We start from the raw sequence: 18,139 nt of genomic DNA on the forward strand, positions 1-18,139 counted from the left end.
ACTCCTCCCATTGATTTGCAGACTGATCTGAGCTGACATCTGCAATGGTCCTGAACAAATCGTGTGGTATTGGGATCAAGAATGAAGACTGCCAGTCAGGCGCGGCTCCAGTATTGGGCCTGGCGGGCCTAGGCCCACCCACTTTTTCCCCAGGCCCAATCAGATTTTTTTTTTTTTTTTTTTAATATATATATATATATGTTTTTTTAATTAATTAATTTTTAAAACGAACATTTGAATACAAAATAAACACACAAAAACGTTTCCTGACTCTTTCTAACAATAAAAGAAAAATAAAACTGTTATATTAGACTTCAAGTACTGACGGGAGTTAAATTTGGCGCTTCAGTTGTTGTTGTAATGTACAGTGTAGCTAAAAAAGGTCAAAAAAAGCCCTCAAATCATTAATTTAAATGAGATATTCCTCTAAATATCGCTAAAAATGTAAAAAAAAAGACCTCAAAGGGTGCCGCCAAATCGGGTGCCGCCAAGATGGGCCCAGCCTACATTTGTTGAGCCCACCCAAAACTGAAATCCTGGAGCCGCCCCTGCTGCCAGTAGCAAATCAGAGCCGAGTTTACATTGAAATTAGGTTGAGGGAGTTGATACTAGTTGTTTGTGTTGTTTTGATTTCTTTCTTTCTTTCTTTCTTTCTTTCTTTCTTTCTTTCTTTCTTTCTTTCTTTCTTTCTTTCTTTCTTTCTTTCTTTCACACACATCTTCTCTCTCTCCTTCCAAGTCCCAAATTGGCATGGTCACGGAGAAGCTGAGCTCGGTCCAGGCTATGATCAGGAACAGAGAGCAGTGTCTGCGGAAGCTGGCGGACATCCAGATCCGACCCATCCAGCTGGTAGCGCCCCGGCCAGAACCTGACCAGAACTCACTGCGCTGCAAGTCCCCCCTCTTCTCCCCTAAACATGGTACGGCCCTCTCAAACCCACCCTTTCTTCTGCCATGTCCTTTCAAATCCTCTCTTCTCTTCTAAACTTGGTGCAAATCTCTTTCTCATGAAAAGCATCTGATCTCACTGTCGTCTGCTCCCATGGTCTTACATTTATTTATATCCTAAAACTCATGTTTACGCTCAGCTGGTCAACATACTGCAAAACATGTCTTAACAACTCTGATTTTCATGTTCAGTCTTCAAACATTGTTTTCCAAATTCTACCAATAGGGAACGTTTTACTTGCTTTCAATGCATTTCTTTTCTTTTTTTTTTAGAAACAATGTCTTGAGATTACTCCACAAGTATCAAGATAATGTCACATGATTTAAAGTCGAGCTGAACCCAAGAATGACTTTTCTTTTCTTTTAGTTCAAATACCTGGGTATGCAGTGCACCTATTTAATAATGTATGCAAAACAAATCACAACAATCTAATTTCTTTAGTTTTTCACACTTTTTCACATCAAAAGTTCGTTTTTCAAGATTTCATTGATAACAGTAATTTACAGTTTGCTGACGTCACCTAGTACTATCAAATGTCTACCCCATTTCAACCAATCATATCACGACATGCAGCTGTCAATCAAATCTTCATTTCTGGATCATTTTCTCTTCCAAATGAAGTAGAAAATGGCACCTAGTGCCTGGCATCTGGCAGAATTCATATCCCATAAACTAACTACTAACTTGGCCAATTGTTAGAAACATGAACAAAAAACAAAAACTATAATCTCTAAGAATGCAAAGAAATGTAACTGGCTCGTTAAAACGCGCATTCCAGGGATATCGTATCGTTACAGCAACGATAATGGCGCGCGCATCCGAGAGCTTGGTTGTCAGGGGTCGCACCTCGGAGATTCCAGGCTGATGTGCTCCACTCTCCGCTCGGCAACACGAAGGCAGCTGACTGCCTGCGGGTCGCTGAGCTCCGCTCCTCTCGTCAAAAGGCTCTTCCCGAGGGGAGCGCCACAACACACTGAATCCCACTCGATTTGGAGGCGGAACACGCCAGGATTGGCCAAAGCCCAATCCAGTCCCCAGAATTGTCAAATAAAATCATCGACATGATACTATGACCCGCCTCTCAACCTGTCATGTTAGACAAACTATGTTTTCAGTCTGAAACGGACTCATTATGCACGTGACGAACAGGTTCAGTTCGACTTTAAATAAAATGTAATGCATGAAATTATTTCACCAGACTGGCAGATTTTTATTCACTTCTTGGGCTTTTACAGTGTAGAATTTTAGAAACATTGTTCTCATAAGGACCATGCGTCTGCATGTGCGTGTGTTTGACTCTGACTCTGTGTGTGTGTGTGTGTGTGTGTGTGTGTGTGTGTGTGTGCGCGTGTGTTTGACTCTGTCTACAGGTGTAGATTTTAATGTCCTGAACTCCAAGTTCTCTTTTGACCTGCTACCTGGCAAGAAATCCTCCAGGAGGAACACCGGCCAACGCAAGGTGTGTGTGTGTATGTGTGTGTGTGTGTGTGTGTGTGTGTGTGTGTGTGTGTGTGTGTGTGTGTGTGTGTGTGTGTGTGTGCATGCGTGTATGGGAGAGTAGAGATAGATGGTGAGAGAGAGTGAGGGAGAGTAGAGAGAGAGAGAGAGACAATGGCAGCTGACCAATAGAGGGCAATAGTGCGCCACCCTCCTTTTTGAGGGTGACATCATTGACCATATATGGACGAAAAGTGGAGCCGACCTAGCACATGGCTAGTGTTTTGTTTACAGCCGTGGGTCCTTTGGGGGATCTACGATAGGCGACTAAGAATGTGCCTGACGAAAAATGTAGCTTAAAATACATTCATAGACTAGAGAACGTAATTAATATTATTTTTCCTCATTAATGATACATCGTTTCAACCCGCCCGCAACCCATCCGCTATTAACACGTTGACTGCCAATGACGAGATATCTCGTCTTACAGAATCCAACCGTTGAGTGCCAAAGACGAGATATCTCGTCTTAAAAAAAAAAAAAAAAAAAATTTGACGGTCGGGCGTGGATCAACGCTCCCCCCGTCTCCTATAAAAATATTGGAGTCAGCGAACGTGTACAACCCATTCCACGGACCCACTAAGTGGCGACAGTGCTCTCCACACTAGGAAAAGCAGAGCCAAAACTGTAGGGTAACGCGTGAGGAAACCATTCTCTACTGTAAAATGGATTGGCGAAAACGCTTTCACTTTCGCGCATTATCGCGCTGGGAGCTGGCGGTGGGGGATTCCAAAAATAGACTGGGTGGAAAACACAGTTTGAAACACGCAGCATAAAGCCTAGAATCGCACAAAGCTTCATCAAAGCTCTCAAACCCAAGAAACAAGTGAGCCATATCCACACTCGCTGCCAGGGAGGGAGGCTGCTCAAACTCGCAGCAGCAGCAGCAGAACACTCGCTTGTGACAAACGCAGGCTGAAAGCCACCAGACACGCCCACGGAGGGAGGAGTTTGAAGGAGAGGGCGTTCAGAACTATATTGTTTAGATGTCTGATCTCTCACTGATGCCAAAAATAAATGGTTAAAGTGACTGTTCTGCCTGTTTGATTGAATTTCACAAAACTGCGATTATCTCAGCTTTCACTCTCAGACGCTGAAACCATGCTGTACTCAACGGCTAATATCTACATAACTACTAACTCTACAAACTAACTCTTTTAGACAGAGAAAGCACACATTCTATTAGTACTTTTGTGAACTTTGTGTTCACAAACTCCAAGCAGAAAATAATCCTCGGCTCTTGTAAAATGAGCCAGAATCCTCAAAAAAACCCTCTGGCAGAACCTACCTACAGTAAAAAAAAAAAGGCTGGCAGTGAATGTGTTAACTCATTGAGTGCCAATGACGACTATCGTCGTCAATTCAAATAGTAACGTAGAGTGCCAATGACGACTAAAGTCGTCAATTGCGTTTTTTGACGGTGGGACGTGGATCAAAGCCTGATGCATCTCCTGTAAAAATATGGGAGATGTCGAATGTGTATAAGCTATTTTACGGACCCATTAGGTGGCGACAGTGCTCTCCAGATTAGAGAAAGGTGAGGAAAAAACAGAGAAGAAGTCATGGGGAAACGGAAACCGCATCGGTATGCATCGATATGCATGAAGCATAACGTTAGCTGTGCCTGTGAACAGCAGCCAAGCTGCTGCCACAATTGAGCCCCTCCGTCTCCCCTGCGATAGCCCCTCCACATGATTAGTTGCCGACACCAGCGTCTTTCTGAAAAGTTACATTATTCTCAGCTGGAAGCCAGCGACAAAAACGGCAGAACGCTGTGAAAAAGCTGGGTGTACCGTACTTTTCAGTGCAGAGCAAACGCAGCAGAGAGCCACCAGAGACACTCCCACGGAGGAGTGTGCAGTTGAGGGGGGTGGGGCACGCAGGGCAGCATACAACAGTGTTGGTGTTGTGACAGCAGGCTCGATGGACAGATTGCCAAACACAAGCTAGAATATCTGATGCCCACCAGCAGTAAATCAAAACCAGCAAGAAGGTGTAGGGTCTGAGCACACAGGGGCCAGCGCTGCTGGTTGCAGCTAAAAAATATTATTTTGCCAAACAAAATTCCTTTGTTTTCGCTGTTTTATTGAAGGAAATTATTTTTGAGGTGTCACTACATCAGAAAATATTAGCTTCAGAGTCAGTGATGTGCTTGAAATGCTTCATTTCACAAAAGACTAATTATCTCAGCTTCTAGTTTGAAACGTCTGTTTTTGGTGAAAACAACCTATCTTCTCTGATAACTAAAGAACGGAAAATGATATCAATAAACTTTTTTTTGCTGATGATACAATAGAGTCTCATCGTTCTTTACGCGTGTTCGGTGTTTACATAGTAATATCACACAATATTCTGTGGGCCTCGAGAAATCACTGAAAACGCTCTGAAAGGGCTGGCACTGGGAGCATCCGTTTTCCAAAAGTGGCTGGCACTCAATGAGTTAATCAGAATGTTTATTTTTATGATCCCACCCGCCCGCGGGCGGGATATTATCCGCGGTCAGCGCGGTTATAACTGCGGCCCGCGCATCACTACTGCACAGTCTCTTTAGTGCAACTTGAAAAACATCGCCCAGCCCGCTCTCGTTCACTTTCACTTTCACTTTGGGCAGTTCTCCCGAGCTGCTCAGACAGCAATGCGTTCTCAATGGGATGTATATATGTGTATTTATGTTGTGTGATTGAAATGCCTGCTACAGTAGTAGCTAGTGTGTGGACTTGCTTGATTTAGGGCTGAAGTGGACGCTAATTCAATAGCTTATTGTCTTTCAGTGGGATCATATCGTGAGCATATGAATACATTTTAATATTGTGACACATTTCAAGGTGTCGGAGGCCACTCTGTCTCACGCCTTCTGGTTCTGCCCTTCATTTGACTGGTACTCTAAGGCCTAAAAAATAACCCTTCAGCCGGAGGCAGAACTCGCCATCTTTGGCTGCTCTGAGTCCTCTCTGGACTTCCCTACAGCTGTGCAACAATATCTGACACAGGGGACAATTGTCGCCAAGAAACTCCTTCTGCAGGAATTGAAGTCTCCCTCTCCACCCTCTTTTCAACTGTGGTCGGCGGGAGTGCTGCACGATTAATCAAATCGCAATCGCGATGTCAGCACGTGCGATTACATAACCGCAAAAGTGTGCGATTACTATTATTTTTTCACGTCTTTTTGAGTGTGTGTGTAAACAGCCGTGTGATCAGTGAGAACGCCAGTAAAATAAGGAGAGAGCTGCAGGTGCTTATGCAGAACTAGTGCACGATTAAGTGCACAGTGGGTAATGACCCGCTGTGATGAAGAATATAGCGAGATTAACAAGGTTGATGGCAGCAAAACACTGTCGCAGCTGCCAGCACTGGCAGCAGCACCTCCAGGCCAGAGCCATATAGATACAAGAGTCCCGACATTCCAATGGACCAGTTTTTTACTCTCAAGAGTTCCATGAAGTAAGCTCCTGGATTAAGCAGCACTGTCGAGTTGCAGCAAAATAGACAGTTTGTGTTGTACTCTGAAAGGGTTTTTCCCCCCTTGAATCAAATTGTACATTATCAGCTTTATTTTAGCATGCAAAAGTAGCGCGACACCCATTCCTGGCTGTTCATTGGCTAATGAGTCTCGCATTTTGGTCCTCCGCTGACGCCACTCTCTCTCTAGAGGACACTACTCCAGGCTAACTAGCCTGTCACATGACGCCTTCATGGGCCCTCGATAAAGTCTGCAGACTCAAGGATGAACTGATTACATTTTGGTGGTCAAAGGTCAAGGTCACTGTGACCTCACCAACGCCATTTTCAAGCTCGGTAACGCCATATCTCAGTAACACCTTGACGATATTTCTCATTTTGGCATTTGACATACATGTCGACTGCTCCCTTATTTGCAGAGGCGGTGCGGTCGTTCTAGTTATTTACAGATTCTGTGATTTAAAAAAAATATATACTGTAAATGGTCACTATTTGCACTACCACCCTGTTTAATTGCCTGTGTATTACTGGTTTGTTGTTATTCTGAATAGATCTTGGTCAACAATAGTCTTCTCTTTTATCACATTCCACACAAGTTTTCTCTTCCTCTTTCAATATCTTCGGATTTTGTGACTTATGTTACTGAGTAATAAAATGTCTTGTTTTAGTTTTTTACTTTTGTAATTACTAAGTGTTGCTATATGTATGATTTGGCAATGTAAGATGCACTTTATCATGCCAATAAAGCCCGTTTGAATGTAATTGAATTGGGAAACAGAGGGAGACAGATGGAGAGCAGAGAGAGAAGGTGACAGAGGGTGGGGAGTAGGAAGAGACGGTGAAAGAGAGACAGAGAGGGAGAGTAGAGAGAGAGAGAGAGGGAGAGTAGAGAGAGAGGGAGAGTAGAGAGAGACAGAGAGGGAGAGTAGAGAGAGAGAGAGAGGGAGAGTAGAGAGAGACGCAAGAGAGCGAGAGAGATGTGGTGTGTGTGAGAGAGAGAGAGATTATTATTGTTTGTGTTTGCCTAGATCGAGGTGATGCATGATTACCAAGGCAACCGCAGCTGTCTGTATGGCCCCGCCCCCGACATGGACTCTGAGGCGGAGGAAAATCCTGAGCAGGTCACACGGTATGACCCCTGACCTTATTAATTACCGTAAATTCCGGACTATAAGCCGCACCGGTGTATAAGCCGCACCTGCAAAGTTGACTGTTTTTTTACATAACCCTAACCCTAACCCGGACTATAAGCCGCGGGTGTTTTAATGGTATTTTTTTTTTTTTTTTTTTTTAATGTTTAATTACCGTATGTAAGGGTTCATGCACAGAGGGGATTGTCGGGAAAGAGATGGCTGTTTGAGGAAGCTCCCATTTATTAACATTTCAACAAAACAACATAACACAACACCACCTGTGTTGTGTTATGTTATGTTATGTTATGTTGTTAAAAGAGGGCAAGAGAGGAAATTAAAACAGAAGTGGATTTATAGTTAGAAAGAGTGCTAAAAAAGAGAGTTTTTTTTTTTTTTTTTGAAAAAATCCATAGATAAGCCGCACCGTTATATAAGCCGCAGGGGCCAAAAAAGGCCAAAAAACGGGAAAAAAGCCGCGGCTTATAGTCCGGAATTTACGGTAACTATCAGCAGAGATCTTATCTCAAATTAAATGTCTCTGCTATTCTAGGGCATTCACGACTAGTGAATTTTAGTAGTCGTCGACTAGTGCCTAAGTCGACTAGTCAGAGTACCCCCCCAACCAATCAAAACGCTCAACTCACCTCAAAAGGTCTCGAATACAACCAGGCAGCAGGGCTATTGAGATATGCAGGGATAACTAATGTAGTAGGCGGGACCAACCTGGGGGTATGTGAAAAGCAGAGCCCTAGATTGGCTCTGAGAGGTTGTTTACAAATGAGCTGCGATCTGATTGGACTAAACCCCTTGTTCTGCTCTCTTGCTCTGCTCTTCTATTTCTGCTACTTGGCAGTCAACGCTGAACCCCCAGCCCCCCCCAGTGGCATATCTTCTGTACTGCTTACTGCAGTGTGGAAACAGGGATTCCTAAAACCAAGATGAACGACTAGTCGACTACTCTGCACAGTGTCGACTAGCGGGTTTGATAGTCGACTAGTCTGTGAATGCCCTACTGCTATCAGTTTGTGTTTGTATGTTTTCTATGTTTCTGCCCCATGTTCAAGCCTTTTGAACTCAAACCATTTATATTAATGTCTCTGTCTCTATCTCTCTATTCCTCTCCAGCCACATTATGAAGGAGTTGATAGCGACAGAGAGGATCTATGTCGACGAGCTGCTCTCTGTCCTGCTGGTGAGTTGTGGTACTACAGATGCTGCTGCTGCTTCTTCCCCTCATCCTCAAAGACTTTCAAGGCCTTGATCCCTTTTATCAAAATTCACAAAGTTTCAAGAATTTCAAGGAAGCCCCCCAAACACAAACAACAACAACAACATCCAGTAATGTTACCATCTTAAAGGGATACGCTAACATCTTGGGAGTTTATTTGTCATATCAAATTTTTGATTGTCTATATCAAAACTAGAATGTACATGGTTTTATTTTCAATCTGCGTGCCCTACAAAGAGCGGTACAGCCATTGCTGCTACTTAGCTAGCACTACAATGCTAGTGACCGCTACAGCCGTTCAGTCGCTGAAAATACACATTGCAACAGCGCCACAAACACTCACATCAGGGCTTAAAATTCTCTTTGCAAACTGGGGGGGAATTCCCCCCTTATGTTCTTCAGAAAGGGGGGATTTATAGATTTTGGGGGGGATCTATAGACTTTGGGGGGGATCTATAGACTTTGGGGGGCTTTTTTCAGCCGATACTATAACCGACAAATATCTGCTTCTCATGTCCGATAAGCCATAATTTCACATTTTTGTATTTTAAAATTGGAAGTTCTTAACCTGTAGTTTATGCACATTTGAGTCTAAATTACTATAGCTTTTTGTCAATGTGTTTTATCTCCAGACTAGGAGCCATTTTGGTTCTATCAAAGCCGTTATTTTTTGTATTGAGTGATACACTCATCATATTATATCAGAAGTTCCTTTGTTTTGTGTTCATAGTGATGTCAGTTAGATTTGGTTAGGTCAGAGCTCTGGAATATTACAGTTAAATCATCCATCTTTGCTCACCTTTCTTACTGTCATGTTACTGGCAAAGCTGTAACACATTTGGCATTGGGGAGAGTTCTATTGAAGTGAATGGGCAGGCATGGGAAGTCTGTCTATCTGTGTGTGTTTCCATCTGATTAAAGAAAAGACATTATGTGATGTTGACTGATGTTTTATGTATTACATAAAATCACATGTTTTCTTTAATCAGGTGGAAGCGTTCTTCAATCAAAGGTGAAACGACACAGATAATTATGGTTTATAGAGGGACTTACCCCACATGCAATTTAATGTTAGCTCCGGTTAGCCACTGTAACGTTAGCCAGCTGTTCTAGAGCCACCGACCGACACAAAACCTGGACGTTTCATTTTGGGTAAAACATGAGGGTTTTTTATATGGATTACGCCAATCAGCTCTGGGAGTATGAAGTGCTTTGAATGCGCGATATTTGGTCACAACAAATATGCTGCTTGCCGAGCTTGTGTCGGCACGGACTCGTCCGTATTCAGCAAACGTTCGTTCCGCTCTGTCGGTTTAACATTATAGACATTGGTGCGCAAACAATTGCGGGACCTCTCCTGCATTATCAATTACAAATCTGCGAGAATTGGCAAAACTTTGCGCGATTCTCGCAAACGCCGCGCCGAGTTTTAAGCCCTGCACATGTAGGCTACATGGGGTGACTCGTGTACTCACCACATGATGAAATAATAATCCATAGTTACGTGAAATGTAATTTTTGTAGTAAATCCACACACCGAGAACTAAACAAAGAGTAACCAAACTAACAAGAGTATAACCAAAGTTACTTCCTCGTTTGCCATGAGGCACAGCATGCGCTGTGTGCAGTGCGCAAACGCTGTACTGATGACTGCACACAGCGCATGGCAAACGAGGAAGTAACTTTTGTTATGCTCTTGTAAATTGAAGTGTGAGTCAGGGTTTGTGGCACCATGTTATTGTTAAAGGTTTCATTTCTTAAAAGGGGGGATAGTTTGGAAGAAAATGCTTTATAAAATTCAATAGGGAACCCATCAGGGCCTGGGGCCTTTCCACTTTGCATTGCATTAACTCTTTCCCCACCAGGGGTTTTTGACCATTTTCACAAATTTTCCGAGACCCACTGAATATTCTATGAGTTATGTAAACACAGAATATCTCAAAAGAAAGAAGACAGTCTCTACCTTCATAAAAAAAAGTTTGTTTCTGCCTTCATCTGTTCTTTAGTTATCGACACTTGAATGTAGGTCGTTTTCACATGCAGAAACCGCCCATGTGTCCCAGGAAGCCGAGAAAAAAAATCATTTTTGTACCAGCGGAGCGAGGGAGAGGTTCACCTGTCCCCTCAGAGAGGGGACATGTGGGGTCACACTCTCGTCTTGCCCGGGAGGCGGGTGCTCCCTGGTGCTCGATGTCTGGAGGTCTGGTGGCATATCTGGTCGCACTTATAAATGAGACCTCGGTCTCAATGTGATTTGCCTGTTTAAATAAAGGCTAAATAAAAAAATAAAATCTGACCGCTGAAATTTACACGATGTAAGGGCTCACAAACCGGATCACTAATGTACCTGACAGAAGTGACTTGTGTTTGTTTACCAGTGAAAAGTAAGAAGTGCGAATTCTCGAAAAAGACGGTGTCAAATTCCTCGGGACAGATAGTCGATACAGTCAGAGCAGAGCCAGATAAAAGGGAGGCTGTCGCTGGGATGAAAGAGGCAAGTGGTGTGAGTTAGACGGTTCCTGGAGACGGTAAAATAACCTCCCACACCTATCAGAGAAGACACAGCTACTCAGGCAGAAGAAGGGTACTCTACAGCACTAAAGCCGACAGTGGTTTCAGCCGACGCTTCCTCATACGGACTGGGAGCAGTATTGCTGCAGAGACAACAAGACAACCAACTCAAACCAGTACATGTATGCCTCACGTATGCCTCATCGACATGAAGCAAAGATTCGCTCAAATAGAAAGAGGCATTGACCACTACATGGGCGTGTGAGCGATTCTCTGACTTCCTAGTTGGAATTACTTTCCACGTCGAGACTGACCATAAACCTCTCGTGCCGCCGCTGGGGTCGAAGAACCTGGACGAGTTCCCTCCTCGTATTCAAAGACTGAGAATGAGATGAATGAGGTTCTCATACTCCATCTGCCATGTTGCAGGTAAAAACATAGCCACTGCTGATGTGCTGTCGAGAGCACCAGTGGGGGGTCACAGGTGACACACAGCTGGAGAAACAGGTCAACCTGTATGTAAACATGATCATGTCAAGCCTGCCAGCGACAGAAACACTGGTGAAAGTGGGCCGGAACCGTCCGGTGCGGAGTTCCGTTAATAATTTCTGTGCCTGAACGCCGTTGGGGGAAGACATGCAGCTGCCTGTCAATCAAAATCCGGTTGCTGCAGAGTGCAGAAGCAATCACGATCCACAATTTCCAACAAGGAAACACATGGCTGACGTTATGTCGTTAGGGTAACATAAACAACATGTAGTCTCTCTCATAAATTGCTTCTAAATTGTTCGGTGTTTTAGACCTGTCAGTGGTTTTTAATCCGTGCTGTGTATAAGCACGCAACTTCGGAATGGCGCTGCTGCAGCTCGGCTGTCAATACTAGTCTCGCTTGCCTCCGCCAACAAAAACGGTTCCCCCAGGATTGCACTAGGCTACTCAACATAAACAACAGTTATACGTTTCTTCTAAATTGCTTCTAAATTCTACAAAAGCCTGTCCCGTTCCTCAGCATGATGTCAGATCCATGGACATTGCATGCAGCAGCGCATAGGGAGCACATGTTGTTAATTGACTGTGCAGCGTGCAGTGCAAACCTAAAGTGGACTTACCCTTAATTTGTGTGCCTCACTGCCTTCATGAAACCATGTAAGTCCTTTCACATGTCGTTTTAATGGTTATTAGTTTTTTGATCTTTGTAATTATGGAGATACTGACACTTCAGTTTTCAACATTTTAGCGTATAGGGCAAAGGCGCGTTGGCTTAATTATTGGTTAATTGGCAGTTGCTTTTACATGCCTCCACCTGACATGAGAGGGAGAGGGAGAGAGAGAGAGAGATTTTACGTGTGGTTTCATGGCGCCTCCGATGCATAAAAGTCCTTCATCGTTCATTCAGGAATGTTTTCAAGATGGCATTTGATTGTCTTGTCTGCTCACCCAGTGCCCAATTCGGTGTCTGTTCTTTGATTCCTGGTGGGAATCTTTTGCTTTGGATAAGGATTTCTCTGCTGACTGCATGGATTTCTTCTGTGCACAATCTACTGTGCTTTTTCCCCTCTGTCTCCTGCATTATGAAAAGCTTTATAAATCCAAGCAGTAGGCTAATTCTCAGTAATTTACTTAGGTTACTGTAGGCTACATATTCACCTTCCAGACAGCTTCTAGAAAAACAAAATGCTTTAAATGAGCTGTTTGATCAAACTTAATGTTGATTTGCCAAATGCAATTTAAAATGTGCATTTTTTAATCCATTTTCATATTCTTGCTTATTCATTTTCATATTATTTGTCCTTTGCATAATTCGTTTTCGCCTTTACTTTACCATTAGACAACTGTTTTACTTAAAGCACAATTATGCCACACTGTATACAGGTTAATTAAGTAGGCTCCTAACTTGCACAATAAATAATTAAATAAATAATTTGCTATAGACTACATGATGTCAAAAATATGCGTGTTCAGGGATGCATGAAGCTGGGGCGGGAGGAGAACAATGTACAACGATGAAGGTTGGAGTAGTAGTACCGGCAATAATTTAAATCCACTTTCACCCCTGGACAGAAAAGAGACTGCAGGAAATGAAGGAGCACCAGGACAAAGATGAAATACTGCTACAAGTAAAAAAGTACTGCACTGAGGGGTGGCCAGACAAATTCACGATGGACATAACCATGGACATGGACATGCCTTTTGAAGCGTTTTAGAAAAAAACTCATTGACGTTCCAAAAGTCATAAAAGTTATTCACGTTTGTGAAGATCATCATGCTGAACCCAAATTCGCGTTCCCATAAACTTTTGTTAACCACAGACCTTATTTTATGCATTTAAGTGAAATCCTCATTCTAAACCTCATTCACTTTTTGCCTGACGAACCCGCAAGTATACTTCCTGCGGTTCTCTATACTTTCTTCCCATCCTAACATAACACTCTCCTCCTCTTCTCTCCTCTCCTCCTCTCCTCTCCTCTCCTCTCCTCCCCTCTCTTCCTCTCCTCTCCTCTCCTCTCCTCTCATCTTCTCTCCTCTCCTCCCCTCTCCTCTCCTCTCCTCTCCTCTCCTCCCCTCTCCTCCTCTCCTCTCCTCTCCTCTCCTCCCCTGTCCTCCTCTCCTCCCCTCTCTTCCCCTCCTCTCCTCTCCTCTCCTCCCCTCTCTTCCCCTCCTCTCCTCTCCTCTCCTCCCCTCTCTTCCTCTCCTCTCCTCTCCCCTCTCCTTCTCTCATCTCGTCTCCTCTTTTTTCTTTCCTCTCCTCCTTTTACTTTGATCAGGGCTACAGGGCAGAAATGGAGGACCCAGCTCTGTCTAGTCTTCTTCCCTCAGCTCTACGCAGCCAGAAGGACATCCTGTTTGGCAATATGCCAGAGATTTACCAGTTCCACAGCAGGCAAGACACTAGGGGGCGCAACTGATCACAAAACTCACAGCTCAGATCCTATCATGTTTCTTTACACGTTCTTGTGTCAATACATTTAAGTACATTTCATTTTCTTTTTTATTTGGTTTCCTTTTTTAAATCTTGACACAATTTTTGCTTGAACATCTGTTCTTTTTGTTATCCATCACCCATACAATAAATAAATAAATACAATAAACAGTGCATACATTAGGCAATAAGGTAAGTACCATAGATGTTACTCATTATATTGTACATATTATCTTATTATATACTTATTCCCATAATACATATCTATACATTCCTATGCCCACCTACTGTATATATATTATACACCAAAGAGAGAGAAAAAAAGGCTTGGCATTGAAATTTCATTATAAATGTATGCCTACTACTGCTCCTACGGGTTTCTATTACAATTTCATATATATTTACTTAATATCTTCTCAAAGCTGTCTGTCTAATATTCCATTAATATTGATATAATATACAGACAATTTCCACTCCATAATTCAAAGAGAGACCATCTTTTTTCCCAACAGATTTTCTTTCTTGTTAATTTTGTAGGTTACCTTTTCCATATTATCTATCTACTTAATCTGTCTACTGTTTCTGTATCAGAATCAGCTTTAATGGCCATATTGGTATGTAGACAGCGAATTTCACTCCGGTATACGTTGCACTCAATGTACTTGCAAAGGGAAAAAAGAAAAGGTATGCATAAAAGCTAAAACGAACAAACAAGGACAGCGATCAAAGGTATATAAAGCAAGTCAACTGCTATGTACATTACCGTACATACAAATTAGTTTGATGCTATCAATAAATATCATGGTTTTGAGGCACGGATCAGATCATATTTCAGATTGGGGGGGGGGGGGGGGGTGAGTAGGCAAGCCTAGTTAGCCCAGACTTATGATGCACTTAAACGCACAGGGAGCCAAACTTGGAAACTTGAAAATGTCTGTCATTATAGCGCACTGCAAGCATCACATCTGAAATGTATACACCACAGAATGACAGAACCATCCGTATTTTGGGGGAAAGGCCACTAATTTATATGTAGGCACTAGGCAGGCACAATGGCCGATGAAAAAAAAAGTTGTTATACCGTAGTTTTGAGCCCCTGTCATTCAGAGGCTGTTGGATCATCCTACCTGTCTGCCGTGCAGAGGGGGAGAAAAAAAGGCAGCTCTGCGGGAGAAAATGATGCAATCATTCTGTCCAAACTTTCACCAATCTAATCTCATCGTGACATCCAGAGATAGGCTATATTTTGCTAGCCGATGCGTTTACAACATTATTCTCACTTTGATCAGACATTCTTGCTATAGTGTAGCGTATTTACTTGCTTACTTATTTTCAATTTTCAGAACAAAGGCAAAACAAACTCAGACACACACAGAAAAAAAACTAAAAAACAACAACATACCAACATTACAATTATGGTGCTATCAGCCGCCTAAGCTGCTTAAATGCTTAAATGACAAATCAGCTGGGCCAGTTATTCATCATTTCTAATCTCATCAAAGTAGGCCAGGAAAGGGTCCCAAATAGTCGAAAACCTCCTAAGTGAGTTGGTCCTCAGGAACCTGAGTCTGGTGGAGAGTGGGACTTCCACTCCTTCAGAATAAGTCTCTTGGCGACAGTCGTCCCCTGTGTTGGAGATTGCCGCACAGCCGTAGGGAGGAGCAGAGAAGATTCAGAACAGCCGAAGATGGCAAGCTCCGCCTCCGGCTGAAGGGTTATTTTATAGGCCTTAGAGTACCAGTCAAATATCTTGGCCATTTACTTGCTGTATTTAAACTGCCGTGAGATTTGTTTGAGGAGCATAGCGAGACGGACGGGGATGAAAGTGGGTAGAGAGGGGGGGGGGGGGGGGGGGGTTCAGAGCTTTTTGGTCGCTGCTGGAAACCTCATTTGACTCCAAAATCTAAACAGGTTCTGAGTACGGGTGTCAAGGCAGTTTGACGCGCATCAGAACGCTCTTGGTGCGTGTTCGGCCGTTTAAAACAATGGGTGGACTTCAAAACATGAGCGTCTGACGCTCCCGGTGTGTTTGGGGCTTTAGACTGCTGCCACTCAGTGTTGTGCAAGTTCACATAAGAGCTAGCTCAAAGTTCAGTTCACACAGCTTAAAATGAACTACCGGTAGTTTACGTTCATAGTTCACAATTTTGAATTTTAAACTAAGTTCACAGAGCCAAACAATTTGCCGTTAATTTCTTCATTTTTTATGAGCTGCTCCAAACTATTATTTTTCAATAGAATCACCAATATTGCAGACGATCTCCGCAATTGTAAATCACTGATCGTGTCCAAAAACTTTAACTTCCGTGTGAATATCTCCAACTGCTTTGTTCCCCAGTTGGGAAAACTGGATGTGATGGTTATGTTTTAGATGAGCTTTAGTTGTATTGCCACTGTTTTTAAACAAAGTCCACATACCAGCGTGGTCAGGTTAATTAGCTCGGCTCTCTCATTCTGCTTAAAGCCAAAATATTCCCACTCTGGAGCTGTGGAGTTTGGTTGACACAGGTGAATGTCATCAACTGGTTGAGTTTACAGGTGATTACATTCACATGTGTCACAGGCTTCATTCAGCTGCCTGCTGCAGTTCAACACTCACGCATGCCTGTTTCAACAATGGGGAGTCAGTCAGTCAGTGAGTGAGTGAGTCAGTGAGTCAGTCAGTCAGCGTTAGTGAGTCAGTGAGTCATTCAGTCAGTGAGTCATTCAGTGATCAGTCTCAATTTAGCGGTAAATTGTAGTCATCACTCTGCAGTCTCGCTCAAAGTCCCGCCCACAGCCCTATCTGATTGGTTACACGTCACGAGTAATGGCCTATCAAACCTGAAGGTGATGCCACAGACAGGCAGATACTGGAGCTGTGTGTGAGGGAAGGCAGCATCTAGCCGTAAGTTGCACTAAACATCACAATCTTCTGGTATATTTCAGGAGCATTAGGTGGTGGGCTGAGGATGCTATCTGCTTTAGTTTTTTGAAATGATCGATCCTCATCGAAAGTGTAGGGGCTCTATCGTCGCTAATTTTGCGTTGTCGCCCGAATAGCATCGCGAAAAAGACCGAATTGTGGGCAATATTATTTATGAAAAATAAAGAGGCATTGGCACCTTTTGAGTACAGATCCCACTTTGGGAGAAATACTTACTACCACTGAAAACGTGGGGGTAACATCAACAACCTCTTATTAAAGAGAGAGCTGTGGTGGATCCACTTTCTGAACACCATGGCACCCATACCTCTTACTAAAGAGAGAGCTGTGGTGGATCCACTTTCTGAACACCATGGCACCTCTTACTAAAGAGAGAGCTGTGGTGGATCCACTTTCTGAACACCATGGCACCTCTTATTAAAGAGAGAGCTGTGGTGGATCCACTTTCTGAACACCATGGCACCTCTTACTAAAGAGAGAGCAGTGGTGGATCCACTTTCTGAACACCATGGCACCTCTTACTAAAGAGAGAGCTGTGGTGGATCCACTTTCTGAACACCATGGCACCTCTTATTAAAGAGAGAGCTGTGGTGGATCCACTTTCTGAACACCATGGCACCTCTTACTAAAGAGAGAGCTGTGGTGGATCCACTTTCTGAACACCATGGCACCTCTTACTAAAGAGAGAGCTGTGGTGGATCCACTTTCTGAACACCATGGCACCTCTTATTAAAGAGAGAGCTGTGGTGGATCCACTTTCTGAACACCATGGCACCTCTTACTAAAGAGAGCTGTGGTGGATCCACTTTCTGAACACCATGGCACCTCTTACTAAAGAGAGAGCTGTGGTGGATCCACTTTCTGAACACCATGGCACCTCTTACTAAAGAGAGAGCTGTGGTGGATCCACTTTCTGAACACCATGGCACCTCTTATTAAAGAGAGAGCTGTGGTGGATCCACTTTCTGAACACCATGGCACCTCTTACTAAAGAGAGAGCTGTGGTGGATCCACTTTCTGAACACCATGGCACCTCTTACTAAAGAGAGAGCTGTGGTGGATCCACTTTCTGAACACCATGGCACCTCTTATTAAAGAGAGAGCTGTGGTGGATCCACTTTCTGAACACCATGGCACCCATCAGACTCAATGAAGAGTTCGATGTTAGACCGTACTTGGGAGGGGCCTCTGTGCTGCATATGTCTATATTCTATATTCCTCGTTCCAATTTCTTTGTTTTTCCCTGGAGGAAGAATTGTATACTCTTGTATACTACCTGTATACTCTTGAGTGTTTTGAAACTTTGAAACTGTTTTTTTACATATGTCAAGAACAAGAAAAAACACTGAATATACCTGATGTATCCTGTCTTAGTATACTAAAAAGTAGTGACTAACTGAATCACTTTGAAATTTTGAACTTGTTTCTTCTGATATATATACATGTACTTTTTTTTTAATATTATATTGTATGTATACAGGGCCGCGGGAAGTACGGGTGCTGCAGGGGCTGCAGCA

At 43.3% G+C, this 18,139-nt stretch overlaps 1 protein-coding gene across 1 annotated transcript in view; it reads left to right on the plus strand.

The window, feature by feature from the left end:
- Positions 1–18,139, plus strand: part of LOC310800210 (proto-oncogene DBL-like) — a gene marked incomplete at both ends in the record, with an annotated part of 78,549 nt that overhangs the window by 32,471 nt on the left and 27,939 nt on the right. Inside the window, 5 exons of the mRNA XM_083662795.1 lie at positions 739–919; positions 2,319–2,407; positions 6,933–7,033; positions 8,163–8,229; positions 13,542–13,657. Coding sequence (XP_083518921.1) covers positions 739–919; positions 2,319–2,407; positions 6,933–7,033; positions 8,163–8,229; positions 13,542–13,657 — 554 coding nt within the window. The remainder of the gene's footprint in view (positions 1–738; positions 920–2,318; positions 2,408–6,932; positions 7,034–8,162; positions 8,230–13,541; positions 13,658–18,139) is intronic.

Source organism: Poromitra crassiceps, assembly GCF_964638095.1.
Source record: "Poromitra crassiceps genome assembly, chromosome: 29".
In the NCBI taxonomy this organism is placed as follows: Eukaryota; Metazoa; Chordata; class Actinopteri; order Beryciformes; family Melamphaidae; genus Poromitra; species Poromitra crassiceps.